The sequence below is a fragment of the Hippichthys cyanospilos genome, chromosome 17 (assembly GCF_059441005.1).
Source record: "Hippichthys cyanospilos isolate Australia breed blue-spotted pipefish chromosome 17, RoL_Hcya_1.0, whole genome shotgun sequence".
NCBI classification, from domain to species: domain Eukaryota; kingdom Metazoa; phylum Chordata; class Actinopteri; order Syngnathiformes; family Syngnathidae; genus Hippichthys; species Hippichthys cyanospilos.
Genome location: NC_142385.1, coordinates 3157203 through 3174122, shown reverse-complemented (window position 1 = coordinate 3174122; position 16920 = coordinate 3157203). Strand labels below are relative to the sequence as shown.

General features: G+C 38.2%; 1 protein-coding gene across 1 annotated transcript; it reads left to right on the top strand.

Moving 5' to 3' along the window:
- Positions 1 to 100: 100 nt before the first annotated feature.
- rfng (RFNG O-fucosylpeptide 3-beta-N-acetylglucosaminyltransferase) lies at positions 101 to 15367 on the top strand. The gene is made up of 9 exons (XM_088439492.1): positions 101 to 385; positions 1955 to 2536; positions 4157 to 4205; positions 4324 to 4426; positions 4517 to 4670; positions 5605 to 5690; positions 7952 to 8117; positions 9705 to 9790; positions 9872 to 15367. The coding sequence occupies exons 2-9, from the start codon at positions 2021 to 2023 to the stop codon at positions 9945 to 9947; spliced, it is 1236 nt and encodes a 411-aa protein (XP_088295618.1). The 5' UTR covers positions 101 to 385; positions 1955 to 2020; the 3' UTR covers positions 9948 to 15367.
- Positions 15368 to 16920: the final 1553 nt, after the last annotated feature.

The following is a 16920-nucleotide window of genomic DNA, read 5'->3' as shown; positions in this document are numbered from 1 at the left end:
TATTTCCACGTTTTTTCCAATGTTACCTCTTATTTTGAAAGGTGTACCGGACACTCATTTTTAAATCCCAAACGTTGATTCAAATACTGATACGTGTAGTCGCAGGGGCGAAAGCAACTTTACTTTTACAAGATTGTACTCCTGATTTTCGATTGAATTCGGCAGTTGATCAGAAAAGTTGTTCAAAATGTATCATTGAACGTAAATTGGATTGCATTGAGTCGACCGGGGGGAAAACTCGTCGAGCCTCCAACTTCGTTCCTCATCACGATTGTTTTCCAGTAAGCTAACTTGGCTAATTAAGTTTAAAGTTCTACACTGTCGCATTCTCTTGGTTGGCCCAGCTGTCTCTGCGGAATTCCGGTGCATCATCTGACATATCTTGGTAAGTTTGTGTGAAGACGAATTTCTGCTCATTTTGTCAGAAAACATCTCTGCAAAGCTTATCTGCATGCTCGTCCTCATCGTTGTCTCGACCTGCCTCCAGTTCGTCGTTGTAATCGACGATAGGGTAAATGCCCACATTCAATTGAGTCATTTTATTGATGGCATTTTGGATGCAAGGAGTTACTATGACGAGAGCTTGAGCCCCATTGTTGTGCCATATATAGAAGAACATCACCTCATATGGCAGTTAGATAATGCACGGCCCCAATTTGCAAGTTGTACACAATTCTTGAAAGCTTTACTGTGACTGACCATTGATGACATTCAAAAACACTTATTTTTTTTAATGTGTCGTTGCCATGTCTGACGTTTACACTAAAACAAAACACATAAAAATCGCTTAAAGCTTAAGGGAGTTAACGCCTGAGTGTCCGGGGATTTATAACTAATTTGGCCGTTTTATCACCCAATTTAGGCTGACTTTGAAAAGGTCATAACATCATCAAATTAGAGTGTTATAACTTTTGAAAACTTGTATTATGGGAGTCCAGGCTACGCCATTCGTTGAAGTCAATTGAAAGAATTGCTAATTTCATCAGTTGGCCGCTAGCGCCACCTTGTGTTTTTGGAGTGTCAACACTATTACACTATTACTATTAACACTCCATTCGCAAGTTGCCGTTGAAAAGATTAATGCAAAAATCGAAGAAAATGCATGATAAAACTGTGTCCAAAATTTACTATACTGTATTTCCAACTTTGATTGGCAGTAAATGAGCCTGACATGGGCAAAGGATGACCCCAGGGACAGGCTTTGTTTTTGCCATGTGAAGTGTTGTGGCAATAAAAGAGAGATTGGCATAATTTTTACTATGATGCACTTTTTTATTTTTTTTCTGCAGGGATAATCAACTCCGGTCCTCAGGCAACTATCCAGCATGTTTTCTGTGGAACCCTCTTCCAATGCACCTGATTCAAATGGTGAGGAGGGTGGTTGCACAGAAAACAGGCTAGATAGTTGCCCTCAAGGACCGAAGTTGGTGACCCCTGCAACCTGTGTAAACTCTGTCATTAACAGTTGTTGGAATTTGATTTATATTGCTGTTTTCTTTTGTTGATGTTAAAAAGGATACCCTTAGCTAAACTAAATTTTTATACTAAATAATCTTATTTATAGTGGGAGTGGAGAGTGGGAGGGCGGGTGCCAACATTTTTTACTTTCCTGCAAGGGCTTTGCAAACTATAATTTGAGTAGACTACTGTATTGATAATTGACTGATGAATGGATTCAGCCACACATAGTACATATCAAAGGACATTAATTATGACTTGTTCCAAAATTTGTGTGAATCAAACTATTTTTTCCAATGCGCTGTTCTTTTACATTTTAAATACAGTATATGCATCCAATGTTTCACTGAGGCATATTTTTTCCTGAAGGATTTTTTTCCCACTCATTTTTCTTGAAAAACGTTAAGTATTGATTATTGAACATGTCACCCGTAGAGACTTGAAAGTTTAAAATGTACCAACCTTACATTAAAGTCTTTCCAATTTTCAACTGCAGGATTCTGTACGATGGAGTGATAATGGGACGAGGCAGCGTCAAAAGTGGCTTCAGCCCTGGAGGCTGATGCACCCTTCTCATCGGTCCGCCAGAATGCACATTGTGTCGGTGGGCGTCAGTAAGGTCGGCTTCCTGTTTTCTCTCTTGTTCTGCGGCCTCCTTTTGCTGCTCATCCCAGCACTCCAACCCGCGGCCCGCCAGGTGGACCTTCCCAAGCCCAGACCTCAACTCAAGACCTCAGTTTACACTTTACATCACAATACTGGACTTCCCACAGTGTCCAATTCTACTAGGGGCACAGAAAGGGCTACAAGGTTAAATATAAGCTCAGAAGGCCTGAATGGTACCACAAAGTCAGAACATTTTGGGAATGATGACGATAAGGAGACATACAATGAGAAAAAGAAAAACTCTGAAGTGCTTTCTCTCCCTGAAGGACAAGGTCAAATGCATCCTGGACCTGGATCACTAGACCTGCTGGAATTAAAGGACATTTTTATTGCAGTTAAAACCACCAGGAAGTACCACAAATCCAGACTAGAGCTGCTGATTCAGACCTGGATTTCACAGGCTAAAGAACAGGTGAGAGTAGTTTATCTTTCATGGTACTACAATAGTAGTTTGTTCAAAACGAAGCAAAGAGGCAATATTCAGGACAATATTCAAGTTGTCATGATCGGAAAGTCATCCTGTCCAAGAATGTTGCTTGTCTTTTGCCAAGTTACCAAAGTTTGACTTTCCTTGCACAATTGTCCTAAGTGGGTGTCAACAATGGTTGTAGTAACTAGTTTCACACAAAGTTAGCAGCCTATATAGCACATTGACCAGCTATTTTGTAAAAAAAACAGGTGTACCACTCCACAGTCCCAAGAGTGTTTGTGTTACATGGCGCCATGTAAAAACAGCTCAGGTTTTACTGACCAAGCATGTTGTATAAGACTTCCAGCATGAGTCTTTTAAGCCTTTTTTAAGTTTTTTTTTTTTTTTCAAACTTGTGGGACTAGTTCACATCAGGTAAATATCAGCATGATAATATCTCATACAACCTGTTCAGTCAGCAGTAAAACATCAAGCCATGACTATTATTTTCTCTCGAACCCTAACCTTTTCACGAAACAAATATACAGTTGTTCCTTAAATAAAAATACAATCTGTTCTCTAACTACAGAAATTAAATTCGATGGTCATTAAAACAACAATTCTCTTGGGAATAAATCATTACAAATCCTGAACCCTTGTTATCATCATAAATCCTATATTTACTGGCAACGTTTCAAGTGACGTTGTAACATTAGTGCTTAAAAACAACAACAAAAAACCTCAGGGGACTCCATTTTTGTGACTGATGTAAATACGGAACGCTGAGACAAGTTGTGGTAATTTTGCAAATGAGTCTCCAATGGCAGACCTGCGAAAGGGTGGCCAGAGCTGACTTAGATTGATCGACCAATCATCCATCCATCCATCTATCCATATTGACTATTAATCCTCACAGTGGCCACGGATGTGCTTGAGCCCGACAGTTTTCGGGCAACTGGTTGCCAGCTAATCACAGGGCAGACAAAAATGGAAACACTGACTCTCAAACTCTCAAACACCCAAGGACAATTTACCTTTTCTAATTTACCTACCATGCATGGTTTTGAAACGTGGGAGAAAACCGGAGTACCCAGAGAAAACCATTGCGAGCATGGGGAGAACATGCAAACTCCACACAGGAAGACACGGCGCCCACTGAACTGTAAGGTGGACATACTAACCGCTGACTTTATTGAATACTCTTTGCTTCTCTTTACTGTCTGAAAAAGGGTCAATATAGATGTTTTTTGTCAGAAGAAAAGCGAGATACAATCAAGACCTACTTTGATCGCAGACAACTTGCGACGTTAGGATAGTATCATGCTGGATGACAGTTCAAATTTTCCAATAAATATGCAAACATGCAAATGACTATGTACACAAAACGCAATCATATGCATGTTTATTGGAAATATGTTTTGTTTGACCACAGCACCAAGCTCAAGATGAAACTTTATGGAGGTGTTTGCTGTGTCATGTTTTCAATATATCTTTGCTTTACTTACCAGCACTGGTTCTCACAATTCATAGTATACAATAGGCTGATTGTGAGAACAGTGTGCGACTGCGCGCATGTATGTGAGTGTTGACGTTTTAGAACAGTTGTGTCTTTGTCTCTTCCAGACTTACTTATTCTCAGATGGTGAAGACAAAGAGCTGCAAATGAGAACAGGTAAATATGCCCAGCATAAGTGAATAAAGTACAAGAACGATAGAGAATTGTAAAGAAATATAAGTGGTTCCCAATAATCAGATAATTTCGTTGTTTTAATAAGAATCTTTTTTTTTAGGTGCAAATATTATAAACACCAACTGCTCAGCGGCTCACACTCGACAGGCTCTGTGTTGCAAGATGTCTGTTGAGTATGACAAATTCATTGAGTCTCAGAAGAAGTGAGTCAGGGAAGGGGGGGTTCCCAATGGTCTGATTTGAGTGCAAGCTCCTTGTAAAGTGTTTGTTGAGTAATATTTTGTGTTCTTTAGGTGGTTCTGTCACATGGATGATGATAACTATGTGATTCTACCTAGCCTGTTGCAACTGCTATCTTCCTATCACCACAGCCAGGATGTTTACCTTGGTAGGCCGAGTCTTGATCACCCCATAGAAGCTGCAGAGAGGGTCAAGAGCAACGGCTTGGTCAGTAACTACACCGCCATCTGTACAAAACGCCATCGTTTTGTAGTAAATATCTGTCACATTCTTACTTAATAATTATAATTATAATAATTACCCTAACAGGACGAGCTAAAGGGCAGACGTCAGTTGACTGTTAGCAGCTAACAACAGCTCGTGTTAGCCAAGAATGTTATGGCATTATTTAAAAAAAAAAAAAAAAAAAGAAGAAGCAAGCAGACTGGATCAACGTCTGAGTCCACCGTTGTTCACACAAGAATATTACAGTAGCTTTCAAGAAGAAAGCAGAGCAGGTTGAAAACCGTGAGGCTGCTACAAGGTATGGGCTAATGGGCTAACAGCTCTTGCACGTCAACCTAGAGTGGAGCCTGTAGCCGACTAAGCAGGATAACGAGATGGTAGAATCAGCATTGAGATTTATTGAGAAAAAAAATCTTCAGTGAAACTCTTTCAAGGCTCTCAAGGCACACTCATCTACTCCCTGCAGCGGCCGCTAGACTCTCTCTCACTTGCTTGATCAATCACAGCTCTGTCACTGCGCTATACCTGCAACAAATAAATAGCTTTCAGATATAAATACAAGAAAATATTAAGATATTACAAACATCAGGTTTATTCTGTTTTGCTACAGTTTTTACATTGTCAACAAGCTCTTGGTGCATCATGTACACGATAAATAGAAAATACCAGAATTTGACCCTAAAATTAACGGTGCATCCTAGATACAGGTGTGCACTATATTTAGGGAATTTCGGTAAAAACAAAGGAACTCTATTCTGCATTAGAGTGTGTAATGAAGAAAATGTTTTAAAACCGTTTACAAATACAATGCCACACCAATACAATGTTGAAGGTGTAAGGCACAAAAGTTGTTGAGTATCGGGATCCAGGACTTGGATTGCATCATATTTTTCCCCAAATCTGTTTCTCATTTCAGGTTTCAGCCAAGTTTTGGTTTGCAACAGGTGGTGCAGGTTTTTGCATCAGCCGAGGTCTGGCACTAAAAATGAGTCCATGGGCTAGGTATGTCATGTGTTCTCCTCATCTCACAGTACTTTTGAATGCTCTTACTGTACACTCTCAAGACATGATCACCCGGTAGGTTGTGCCATGCTCGAGTCCACCCGAAACCGAAAGTCCAGTAACCTTTGACCAGTGTGATCTGTGCTCTATCTATTATACCCCCTCTCCTCCTGTTTTATGTGACACACGAAAGAGGTGGGCCAGTGCATTTACCACAATTTCTCCATCTATTTTCTGAACCACTTATCCTCACTATGGTCACCGATAGGCTGGTGAAGCACAACAGCTGTCTTTGGGCTGTAGGGTACACCCTAAATTGGTCACAAGCCAGTTTTACTGTAATGTGTTTGTTTACTATAATGCAATTGTTAGAGGTGGGCATTTTACTTTTTTATTTTTATTTTTTTAATAGTTTGTCATTTACAGTCAGACCCCCCTTCATTTTCGTCTTTTTGTATATTGGAGATGTTTACCCAAACCGTAATCGTCTGTCAGGGGACTGCATCAGCCAAATATTAACGGCACTCCCATCTTTACTTCCTTTACCTCCTATCACTCAATCATCCTCATGAATTGGACAAGTTTATAAGACGAACAAACTAAACCCTACACCACAATGTAGAGTGTGGGTGACAGTGTTTATGCTGTATGTTAGTACAATTTGTATCCTGGGCACCAGACTGAATTTAGCAATCCCATCCACTCTGAAGCATGCACATCATCATGATTTAAGCAGTGCTTTTCCGAAGTCATTTTTTGAAAAGTCATTTACAGTCATGGTTACAAAAAAAAAACAACCTCTTGAGCAGATCTCATTTGTCACATATACTACAAGTAAAAAGCAAGGTTATGCTGAGCTTAGGCCTTGTCTACACATGTCAAACTGGCAGTAAATGTCTCCGTTTTGACCTATTTGCCATACGTGGCCGGGCCCTTTTTATTTCTCTTCTCATCAATACCGAAGCTTTCAAAACTTCTGACCAAAGTGGAGATTTCCTAAGCCCCGGGTTTCATTGTTGCGTGATGGGTGAGATCCTCCTCACAATCCAGCCCGGTGGGCCCATCCCACCAAAAGCACCTCTGCCAAGGTGGCCCATCTCAAAACCCATGGCGGTCAATCGGCGCAAGTTTGCATGGCAACATTCAATTCGTACAACAGCACAACAGATGGAATCCAATCCTGCCCAGCAGTTGTAATCCACTCCTGCCCTCATTGTTCGATGTTGCGCTGGGAGCCAATCACATGTCTTGTAGGTGTGGCCGTGAGCTGATTGATCTGTCCAAGCTGTTGGCTGTTGACTACAGTATCGCTAGTAGCTATCTTCGAGTGAATTTCATACATGAGCGAGAACATGCAGATGAAGTACGGTGAAGACAAAAGAGAGTGTTCGGAAGATGTTACAAATGCTGTTGCTATAATTGGAATTTCAAGTGTAAACTCTGCTTCTGCGTTCATGTGTGGTCAGCTACGGGCTCCACTCCAGGTCGACGTCAGAGGAGCGCCCGTGGCATGTGCAATTGCAGTCTGCTTGGCATGCAGGAAAGCTTCTCTCCACGATATAGCTTTTTTCTTTTAAATGGGAAAAAAAAGAAACGCAAAGCACTCAGGGTGCGAAAGAGGAAGCACGAAATAATAAGAGAACACTGTTAACTTATATCTACCAGTATAGTGCTCACATTGTTTAAAAGAAGTGATATGCGGTTTTTGCTTGTAAATGGAGCCCCGACTTATTATTTAAGAAGGAAAAAAAAACCATAAAAGATGATTAACTCCTGTCCAAGATAGTGTAGTGGTAGACTCTTTGCAACTCAGTGATACATCAGTCTGTGAATGACCAAACCCAGAAAACAGGTGAGCCATGGTTATTTGTTACCTGAGGTCAGAGTAACTGTGATAAAGCAAAATGTAGCAAAATTAGGTATTCAGTGTTTAATTGTACATAATACGCATGTCCCATTGCTTTCATGTTGATGTCCGTTTCAGCATTTCCATGCAATTTGTGCCATCAAAAACTTCCACTTTGATAGCCATTTCCAAATGTTTGCATTTTGAATAATGCAGCTGCTTTGTATGCTGAACAGAAAGGTGCAGATGTCATTGTAAAATGTCCCTAAAATGATTTTTCTACCAACCTCAAAATCCATGCACTCATTTGGATGCATGATTTGTTTAGTGCGAATTAACTATGGTACTTGCTACAAGGCAGGGAAATTAGTGTGGAATTAAAGATGAAGTCTGAAATTATATCTTGTGGTTTCAGTTTGGGAAATTTCATCAGCACCGCAGAGAAGATCCGTCTTCCAGACGACTGTACCATTGGTTATATTATAGAGGCTCTGCTGGAGGTCACATTAATACACACACACCTCTTCCATTCTCACTTGGAGAATCTCCAGAAGCTGCCTGTTGACAGTGTGTTGGAGCAGGTTAGTGTGTGTTGTGTTATTGGCCCGTTTGCATAAAAAAGGGGTAGAGTAGCCTCCTTACAGACGTTATGTACAGTAATTGTTGAAAAGCCATAATTGTACTAACATATTTTCCTCATATAGGGGCTGAGAGCCATTTATTTATTGAACTGCTCAGTATAGCTTTGGCAGTACTGTAACGTGCACAAACGGGTGGGAGGCCTTGATTTGTTTTCGTAGTATTAAATATATACATTTTTTTATGAATTCATTTCATTAAATTTAACTTAATAAATAATAGTATACATGAATCAAAAATATTGGACAAAAACATACTGGAAACACATGTTTTATATTAAAAGGTGAACATGAGATTTAATTAAGAGATCCAACATATCTGGTTTTATAACCAGGTACTTACAGTACATCTCTACCTGCTTTTTTTTACAGCAGCACTTAGTTTTTAAACGCCACTGTTCACTACAACTTTCCTGTTATTTGCAGGCAGGTGGAATGTGATTCATAACCATCAATTATTCGCTGAGAGAAAAAAGGGAGGTGTCTGATTCGGCGATGAAACGGCATAAAATGTTATATTAAGATTATAGTGACGAAGATTGCAAAATTACCAACAGTTTCACAGTTGGAAACTTTCAGTGGGATTTAACTGGTATTTATGGAAAGTAAAAAATATAAATTAAAGGTTGGCCCTCAACAGGAATCTTAAAAGTATTTGGGGAAAAATATATTGCAGTGTAATCTTTGCCACAAACCAAAAAAAAAAAAAAAAAATCTAGATTGGATAAGATTTAATGCAAGTACACTCTTCAGTTACATGCACAGCACTCCTTAAAAGGGCTATTGATGTTACGCCCTCTGCATGCACCGTACAGTCCTACCACATTTACAAATGATTGCTTATGCCCTGGAGGCCACACATTTACAACAAAAAAGTCCAAACCATTGTGATTGCAGATTGCATTTTAGTCATCTGATTTGTGATTACATTTTCAGGAATTAAAAATGACCATTTATATCACGGCCGTCAAAGTCAACTGGACGGGGGGGGGGGGGACTTAAAGCTGAGGGCCGGACTTATTGAATGTTCATTAAAAAAAATGAAAAAGACTGAACATAGTTTATTGAACCTAATGGAACCTCCTGTAACCTTAACCAATATATGACAAAATTATTTGATTGGATGAATAAAGCAATATTATGTTTGTCAGTCATTTTAAATTTTCAACAGGCACTAAAACCGAACTCCTTTTTTTTTTTAATAAAAATCCCCATAACATGCACATTAAATGAATGAGCCAATATTATCTTAGGCAAACATTAACTTCAGAGGCTAAGTTGTTCACAGAGGTACTCAAACACAGTCCATATGACCTTCACCTACCATACGCGATCTAGTGCTTTGGTTCCCCCTGTAGATCCATGGTTGGGGACTTGAAACATCTTCATACAGATCCTGTCCTGTAGTTGTGCCATGCATAGCATGTCATACTCTAGCCATAAAAATTCCTACTACCCGTATGTTTTACATTTCTGAGAAAGTCTGGGTGAAATGGCAAACTCAACAGTTCCTTGTTTTTCCTTTAATAGGTGACGCTTAGTTATGGAGGCTATGAGAATAGACGGAATGTGGTCAGCATCGTTGGAGGCTTTTCATTGGTTGAAGATCCAACAAGGTACAGAAAATAACATGTGTAGTCCAAGATCTTGGTTTTCTCTTAATACAATGCATTAACAACAAACTTCCAATTCTGCAGGTTTAAGACAGTCCACTGCCTACTTTATCCAGATACTGACTGGTGTCCAAAGCCTAAACCTCAAAATGGAAAGTGACTTCCACCATGCCTTTTTCTAGCAGCTGTAATTTAAAGTGCTTCCCCTTTCTGCTCAGATCAAGTTATCATCTGTGTGGAATTTGTCACAACTAATGCTTTATGTCTAGCTTTGCTCACCTCCTACCTCATGTGTGAAATAATGAATTCACCAAAACACATCTAGACAAAGCCATGGCTAAGAGAGCCGAAGTGTGGCTAACAGAATTGAACGGAAAGTGATTTAACTGAAGCGTCTTTTAGAATCCAATGTCGATTTAAACTTAAGAAACAATGGCTCATCTTATACAATATTTTAGTTTAAGTCTTACAATGAAATAGTTATACCTTAATATCTGTTTTGCTTTGCTTTGGAAAATAATTTTCTTGCCGGTTTGTTTTTTCTTCTCAGTTTGGTTTAATGCACCTTTGTTTTTGGTTGTTGTACTTACAAAACCCAATTCAAATTAAGATGGAACATTATATAAAACAGAAAATAATGATATAATTTGCCAATCATTTTCAATATATATTCAATTGAGTACACAACAAAGATGAGGTATATAACTTTCAAACTGATAAGCTTTTGTATATTTACACTCCTATATTCACAGATTTTAATTGGGTGCCTGAAGCATGTTTGAAAAAAGCAGGGTGACAAGACTGGAAAAGTTGACTAGTGCTCAAAAAAACACCTGCCATTATCGGGTATAAAAGGAGGATCACCAAAATCATTGTTTGTTCACAAGCAATGGTGGGGCAAGGTTCAAAACTTCGTGAAAGACTTTGAGTAAATACTCCAACAGTTGAAGAACAATGTTTTGCAACATTTTAGGGATTTCTTCATCTTGAGTCCATAATATCACAAAAAGATTGGCAGAATCAGGAGACGTCTCTACGTATAAGGGGCAACTAACCCATTAAAAGTTGATTTGACATCAACTGTCATCATTGGCAGTGAATGAGTTAAACGTTTTTCTGCAAAATGGCAAATTAAGTCAGTTATATACTGCAAGTGATACATTTTTATTCTTCGTTATGCCAGTCACGTAGAGTGACATGTAGAATAATTAACTCGTTAATTGCTAGACCAGTGAAAATGGATCTTTGACGTTTATAGCCGTCAAAGGCACGGAATGAGTTAAATCCCCATAAACCCTCTCACAAGTTTTACATTTGACATAGCATCAGTACGTAAAGGATATTGCAACATGGGCTCGGCTACATTTCAGAAAACCTTTTGTCAAGTTTACACGGATCGCCACTGCTTCAACACATACCAACACAGCCGTATATCAAAACCAATCGGCTTCTCTGGGTCCAAACTCATCTAAGATGGATTGATGCAAATTAGAAAAATGTGCTGTGGTCTGATGAGTCCACATTTCAGACTGTTTTTGTAAGTCATGGAAATCGAGTCCTTTGGGCAATGGAGGAAAAGGAGCATCCAGATTGTTAACACAAAGTTTAAATGGGTATTTGTTATGGGATATGGTATGGGGGTGTTGCAGGCATCAAATTCAAATTGAAGTCAGTATTTTTAAAATAACCGTAAGGTTTTATCAGTTTAGCAAATAAATAGTTTGTAGTGAATTCAACTAAATATAGGTTGAAAAGGGTTTGCAAATCATTGTATTCTGGTATTCTGTATTGTATTACATCATACAGATCATCACAAATTTGGAATTGGAGTGTGCAAGTACAGTAAATAGAGAAAAAACGAGCATTAATATGGGAGGATTATAATTAAATAGTGGTATCTGCAGAGGTTCGATGTTCTGTCACAGCGTAAAGAATTGTGCGCTTCAATTCGAGCCTAAGAATCGGTATTTTAATTGATTGGTTTCTTTTAGTATAGTATGCAACTACACAAAGAAAAATCCAAGGCATGGTGAGCAATTCCATGAACTCAAGTTTATAAATCACTGTATTCCAATGATTATTCAACACAAACAAATGACATTCAAATGAGACTCTCCTTGCAAGCATATAGTACAGTACTAGTCACAATAACGTGAGCGAAGAGGGCTGTGACATCACACTGAAGTAAGCAAACACACAAGCTATTGATAGCTGCATTGGGAGAAAAACACAACAGCTGAGACTTTGCCTTAATGTTACATTTTGAGAGGTGAAAGTGAAAAACAGGAAAGTTACATATATTTCTCATTGTACACATTGTGTAACTTTATTATTGAAGCTACGGTGTATATATAAATATCCATATGTGCAGTATTGTGATGAATTAGTAAATAAACATCGGAATGAAGGATATTAAATGAGATGAGGTACTTTGCATGTGAATTAATGAATTTGTTTTATAACAAGCCGATGACAGCAAAACTTCCACGATTTTTTATCATGATTTTTTGTTGTTATTGTTACACATCTTCATGATGTCATTCAGTTGTACTTTTGGCACTGTTATTTGTCAAATTTTCCAGTGATCATTCTGTGTTGATTATCGGTAACTACCAGAGGTGGGCAGTCCGTCACAACAGACATCAGTCGTTTTACTGCCGGATAGTGAGAAATATTTCAGAAACGGCAGCAGTCTAACCAGAGCAATATATTTCATCCCTTGTAATCATCAGCTGTCTGCCAGTTGCATCCTTGAAATTTCTGAGAAATGTTTAAACTGTCTTATACTCGGGAGTGGAAGTTTTAAAACGTGTCAGGGTAGGCAGCGGCCTATTAAGTTCATGCTCTGAGATCTGGGAGGTACAGTGGGCCCCCGTGTTACGAACTTAATCCGTTCAGCGGCTACGCTCGTACTGCTCGTATGACGGGCAATCCAAACCTATGTTAATTAGTGAATGCGTGCAAAAACCTTAGGTAAAAACATCACGACTTTATACACATATTAAAAATGAGTAACATAATCTACTGTACAGTTAAATAACATATACAAAGGAAAAATGACATTTACCTTTGGGGCGACGTGACTTGAGCTGGGTGGAGGCGGAGGGGAGCAGAGACCAACCTGCAGAATTTATTTATTTTCTTAAACGGGAACTTTTCTTAAACTAGAACATATCACCGGCGATTTCCTTCTCTTTAATCCATAATAGAAGAAGCCTCTCAATTTTGTTGTCGATCGAGGTCTGTCCCCCGGCAAGGAAAGTCTTGCCCTTAGAAGATTGCCGAGCGGTTACGGCCATACTCACGAGCCATGCGTGCGCCTCCTTCGTATTTTTTTTTTTTTATTATCTCCTGCTTGGTTTCGATTGTCATCATCCTCTTAATTCTTCCTTTACCACCACTAGCAATTTTAGAGACCATGTCTAACAGATAAAGTTTGCAAAGTCTTAACAACATTCCTTCCTTCCGTTTTTGACTGATTTTCTCTCCTTCCTTCCGTCCCGACCAGCTGTGCCATCAAGCTAGATAAAGGCGTTCGGCCAATAGCATATCGGCATTTCTGTGATTGACGTGACGCCGGCCAATAGCATCTCCGTGTCTGACACCGTGTCTGACACCGTGTCTGACACCGTGTCTGACACCGTGACTGACACAGTGACTGTGACATTGTAAGAGCAATAGCGTTCAATGTTGCCGTGATGAGCGTCAACTTTTGATTTAGTTGACGTAACAAAGCGGAACTTAATGTACGAATAAATGTACGAATACAATGGCCGGCATTTCGTGTTGTTCGTAAGACGAAAGGTTTGCACGTAAGTGGGGGGCAAAAAACTCCATGGTCCACGCTCGTAAGTCGAAATGTTCGTAAAAGAGGGTGTTCGTAAACCGGGTGCCGACTGTACTTATGGATGCTGCAGTTTCAGTCGTGAAAGAAACACTTTCATGACTTACCTTCACCTCAGGAAATTGCCTAGCATGGCTGGATTGTCATTGTTTGCTTTGTGCTTGACTGTCAAGGTTTTTTGAATTGCAATGCATACGTGTACACAATCTTGCTCAACACATTCATTGTACAGGCCTGAATTAAAAAGCAATGTTTAGAATTATGTATTAAGCTATTTTTGTGTCATTTGCTGTTTAAATATGATTTGACTGAAAAGAAAACATCCTGGGATGCCTTTCCTTCATGGCAAAGAGAAGTGATGTTATACCAGCAATGGGCTGATGGCAAAGTGTTTTTGTTGCTAATCACTCTTTCTCGTTGCTAATCACGCTTTTAGCTAGGAAATCCAAATATGTTTGTGAGCTACAACTTGAAAAATTGCAAAAAAAAAAAGGCACTATCTAGTAAAATCGACTCAGCATTACCTTGCTTTTTATTGGGCTTTTTACTGTTTATTTTGTATGTGGCAGATGACATGTGAATTTTGTTTCGTGGAACCATGACTGTGAACAATGCCTTCTACTGAAGGCTGCATGGACTACAAAAAGATGTACCGTAAGCTCATTGGTCTATGTGTTTGCATTATATGCAAACCAATGTCCAGGATACACTGTTAACCGAAACAAACCTGTATGTGCCGTTGACGACACAATGAAGGCAATGTTTAGAGGTTTTTTTTTTTCTCCATTTTGTCTGATAAATAGATGTATGAGCAAATGTGAAGCAAAGACTATAAGGTATTGTCTAGATTTTATTTTAACTTTATATTGATGATAATTAATGTTGGCGGTTGTATTTATTTTATTTCATCCAATGATGGTTTTATTTAATCATATTTAGAGTGTGGTTATGCGTCCAATAAAAGGTATTATCCTATTTATAATGAGATGACATTTTATTTAATTAAAGTATAGTTATGGTTTTGAATGACTGAGGTTTTAATTTTTTTGAAATGTTTTTTTTTTTAATTGTCTTAATTGAAGTACTTTTTTTTCCAAGTGCACCAGATGTGCTGTTAATATTTTGCTGACAAGTACTGACGGAAGTGATGTTAGTATTTTGCTAACGGAGGAACTGACTGCCAATGACAATTTAGGTCATCTTCCCAAAATCGGGTAATCCCCAGGGTCCACAGTACCTGTAAATTGACTATCAACCAGCAAAAAATAAATAAATAAAAATAAAGTAAAATGCCCACCTCTGGTAACTATGTACAGTATTGGGATCAATCTAATTTTGTACACATGTACAAAGTCCTTTTACATCATTTTGTTTCTTCACCATTTGGATGTTTGTTCAATCAAATTTGTTAAAACCATGTCAAGTGTGTTTTTATGAAGTTTGCAATTGTATTTTTGACAGGTTGAAGTTTGCATCTTTATTGCCATCACATGCAAAAGTTACATTTTATGTTCACTGATGTAATGTTAGTTTGATAATGTTTTTTTTCTGAAACATTATTACCTCTTGGTCAAAGTCCAGCCTAGGATTAACCTGATGGTTTTTGAAGTTAGAAATTGTGTTAAACCAGTGCAACTGGAATGACTTCAAAGAGGTTCATGACCGAACGTGTGTAGCTTACATTGTAATTTTAGTGATCGAATTTGACACGTCTGGTAAATCATTTGGCACCACAAGTCTAGAGGTATGTATTTTTTCTTGTTAATTTCAGTTGAATAATTTTAAAATTATTATTTGCATACATGCCTTGAATTACAAATCCAAATGTGTCACTGCAGGTCAGTACTTGTGACTGATGTGAGATTTTTGTCACTGATACAATGTTGTTACATTTAAAAATAAATAATAAAAATAATATTAATGACAACTCAAGACCATGAAATTGATTGCTCAAGGCGGCAATCACCAGGTAGACCCAAATGTATACAGTATCAGTGTCAGTCTGTGCATTTCACACTTAGGCCTTCAGTGATTCGACCCCTCAGAAGCACATGCACGGGTTACTGTGCTACACAGGCCATTTTCCAGAGCATTTAAACATCAATAAACCTGCATCAGCAATTAAAACTTATTCATGTGATACTGCCAAAATTTCAAACAATATTCTAAAATTATTTGTCCACGTTTTATTAAGTCCACCAAGAGCAGGCAAGCTTTAACAAGATTGTATGCTAAATTACAAATTGCAGTTTAATATACATTTAAGAACATAATTTTATTTCTTTTCCACTAATTGAAAATGAACAAAATAAAATTACAAAACCATATGAAAAAAAATAAATAAAATGTTTACCTCACCTTAATGGGTATCCCCCACTTATTTCAGTACAAAATCCATTCTTTACTCAGAAAGACTTCAATGAGTTTCATTTACATTAATAAATCATTTTTTATTTACATGGATGTCAATGCCGAATTGCGTCCAATTTCAGTTTTGCTCTTCTTCAGCCATTGTGGGTTGAAAAAAAAGCAAGTAGGTTTGATTTTTCTGCTAAATGTCCACGGGTCTGGCTTCGCTGTACGCTACGCTTTTAGTGCAGATCAGCCAAGCAACACGGTTAGCTTAGTCAACATGGCACTGCCTCCCTGCAGTGAGCATCCTATCATGTCACGTTCAACGTGAGGCTTCTAGATGGCCACCCTATGACTCAATTCGCGATTTGAATCGTCTATTAAATACAGTATATGTGCCTGTTCACATATGCCTTTGCACACTGCACATATGTCTTTGTACATTGCACAGAAGCCCGCTACTCTCGATTGGAATGGCCTCAAATGGGTCTGATTGCAGGCAGATTTTATACAGCCTGGCGACACACAATAGCTGAATTCAAATTGGTGAAAAAACTCTAACCTACTAAAACTACAAAGCTGGAAGGAGCGTAACCAAATGGATATAATATGACACGAAAAGATTAGAATATGAACAATAATACTATATATAAAATATACATTTAGTGAAAATACATTTAGAATGAAACTGACTTTTATTATAGGCCTGGGCAATAATATTGATATATTGTAATACAAAGTGATGCAATATGCATAGTGCGATACGACATTAATTTTCCATTATATCACGTATTAGTTTTGAAACGCCTTATTTTCGTAACATTTCGGTTTATATATATATATATATATATATATATATATATATATATATATATATATATATATATATATATAAAACACTGTGCAATGAGAGCACTTGACTCAACAGTGATGAAAA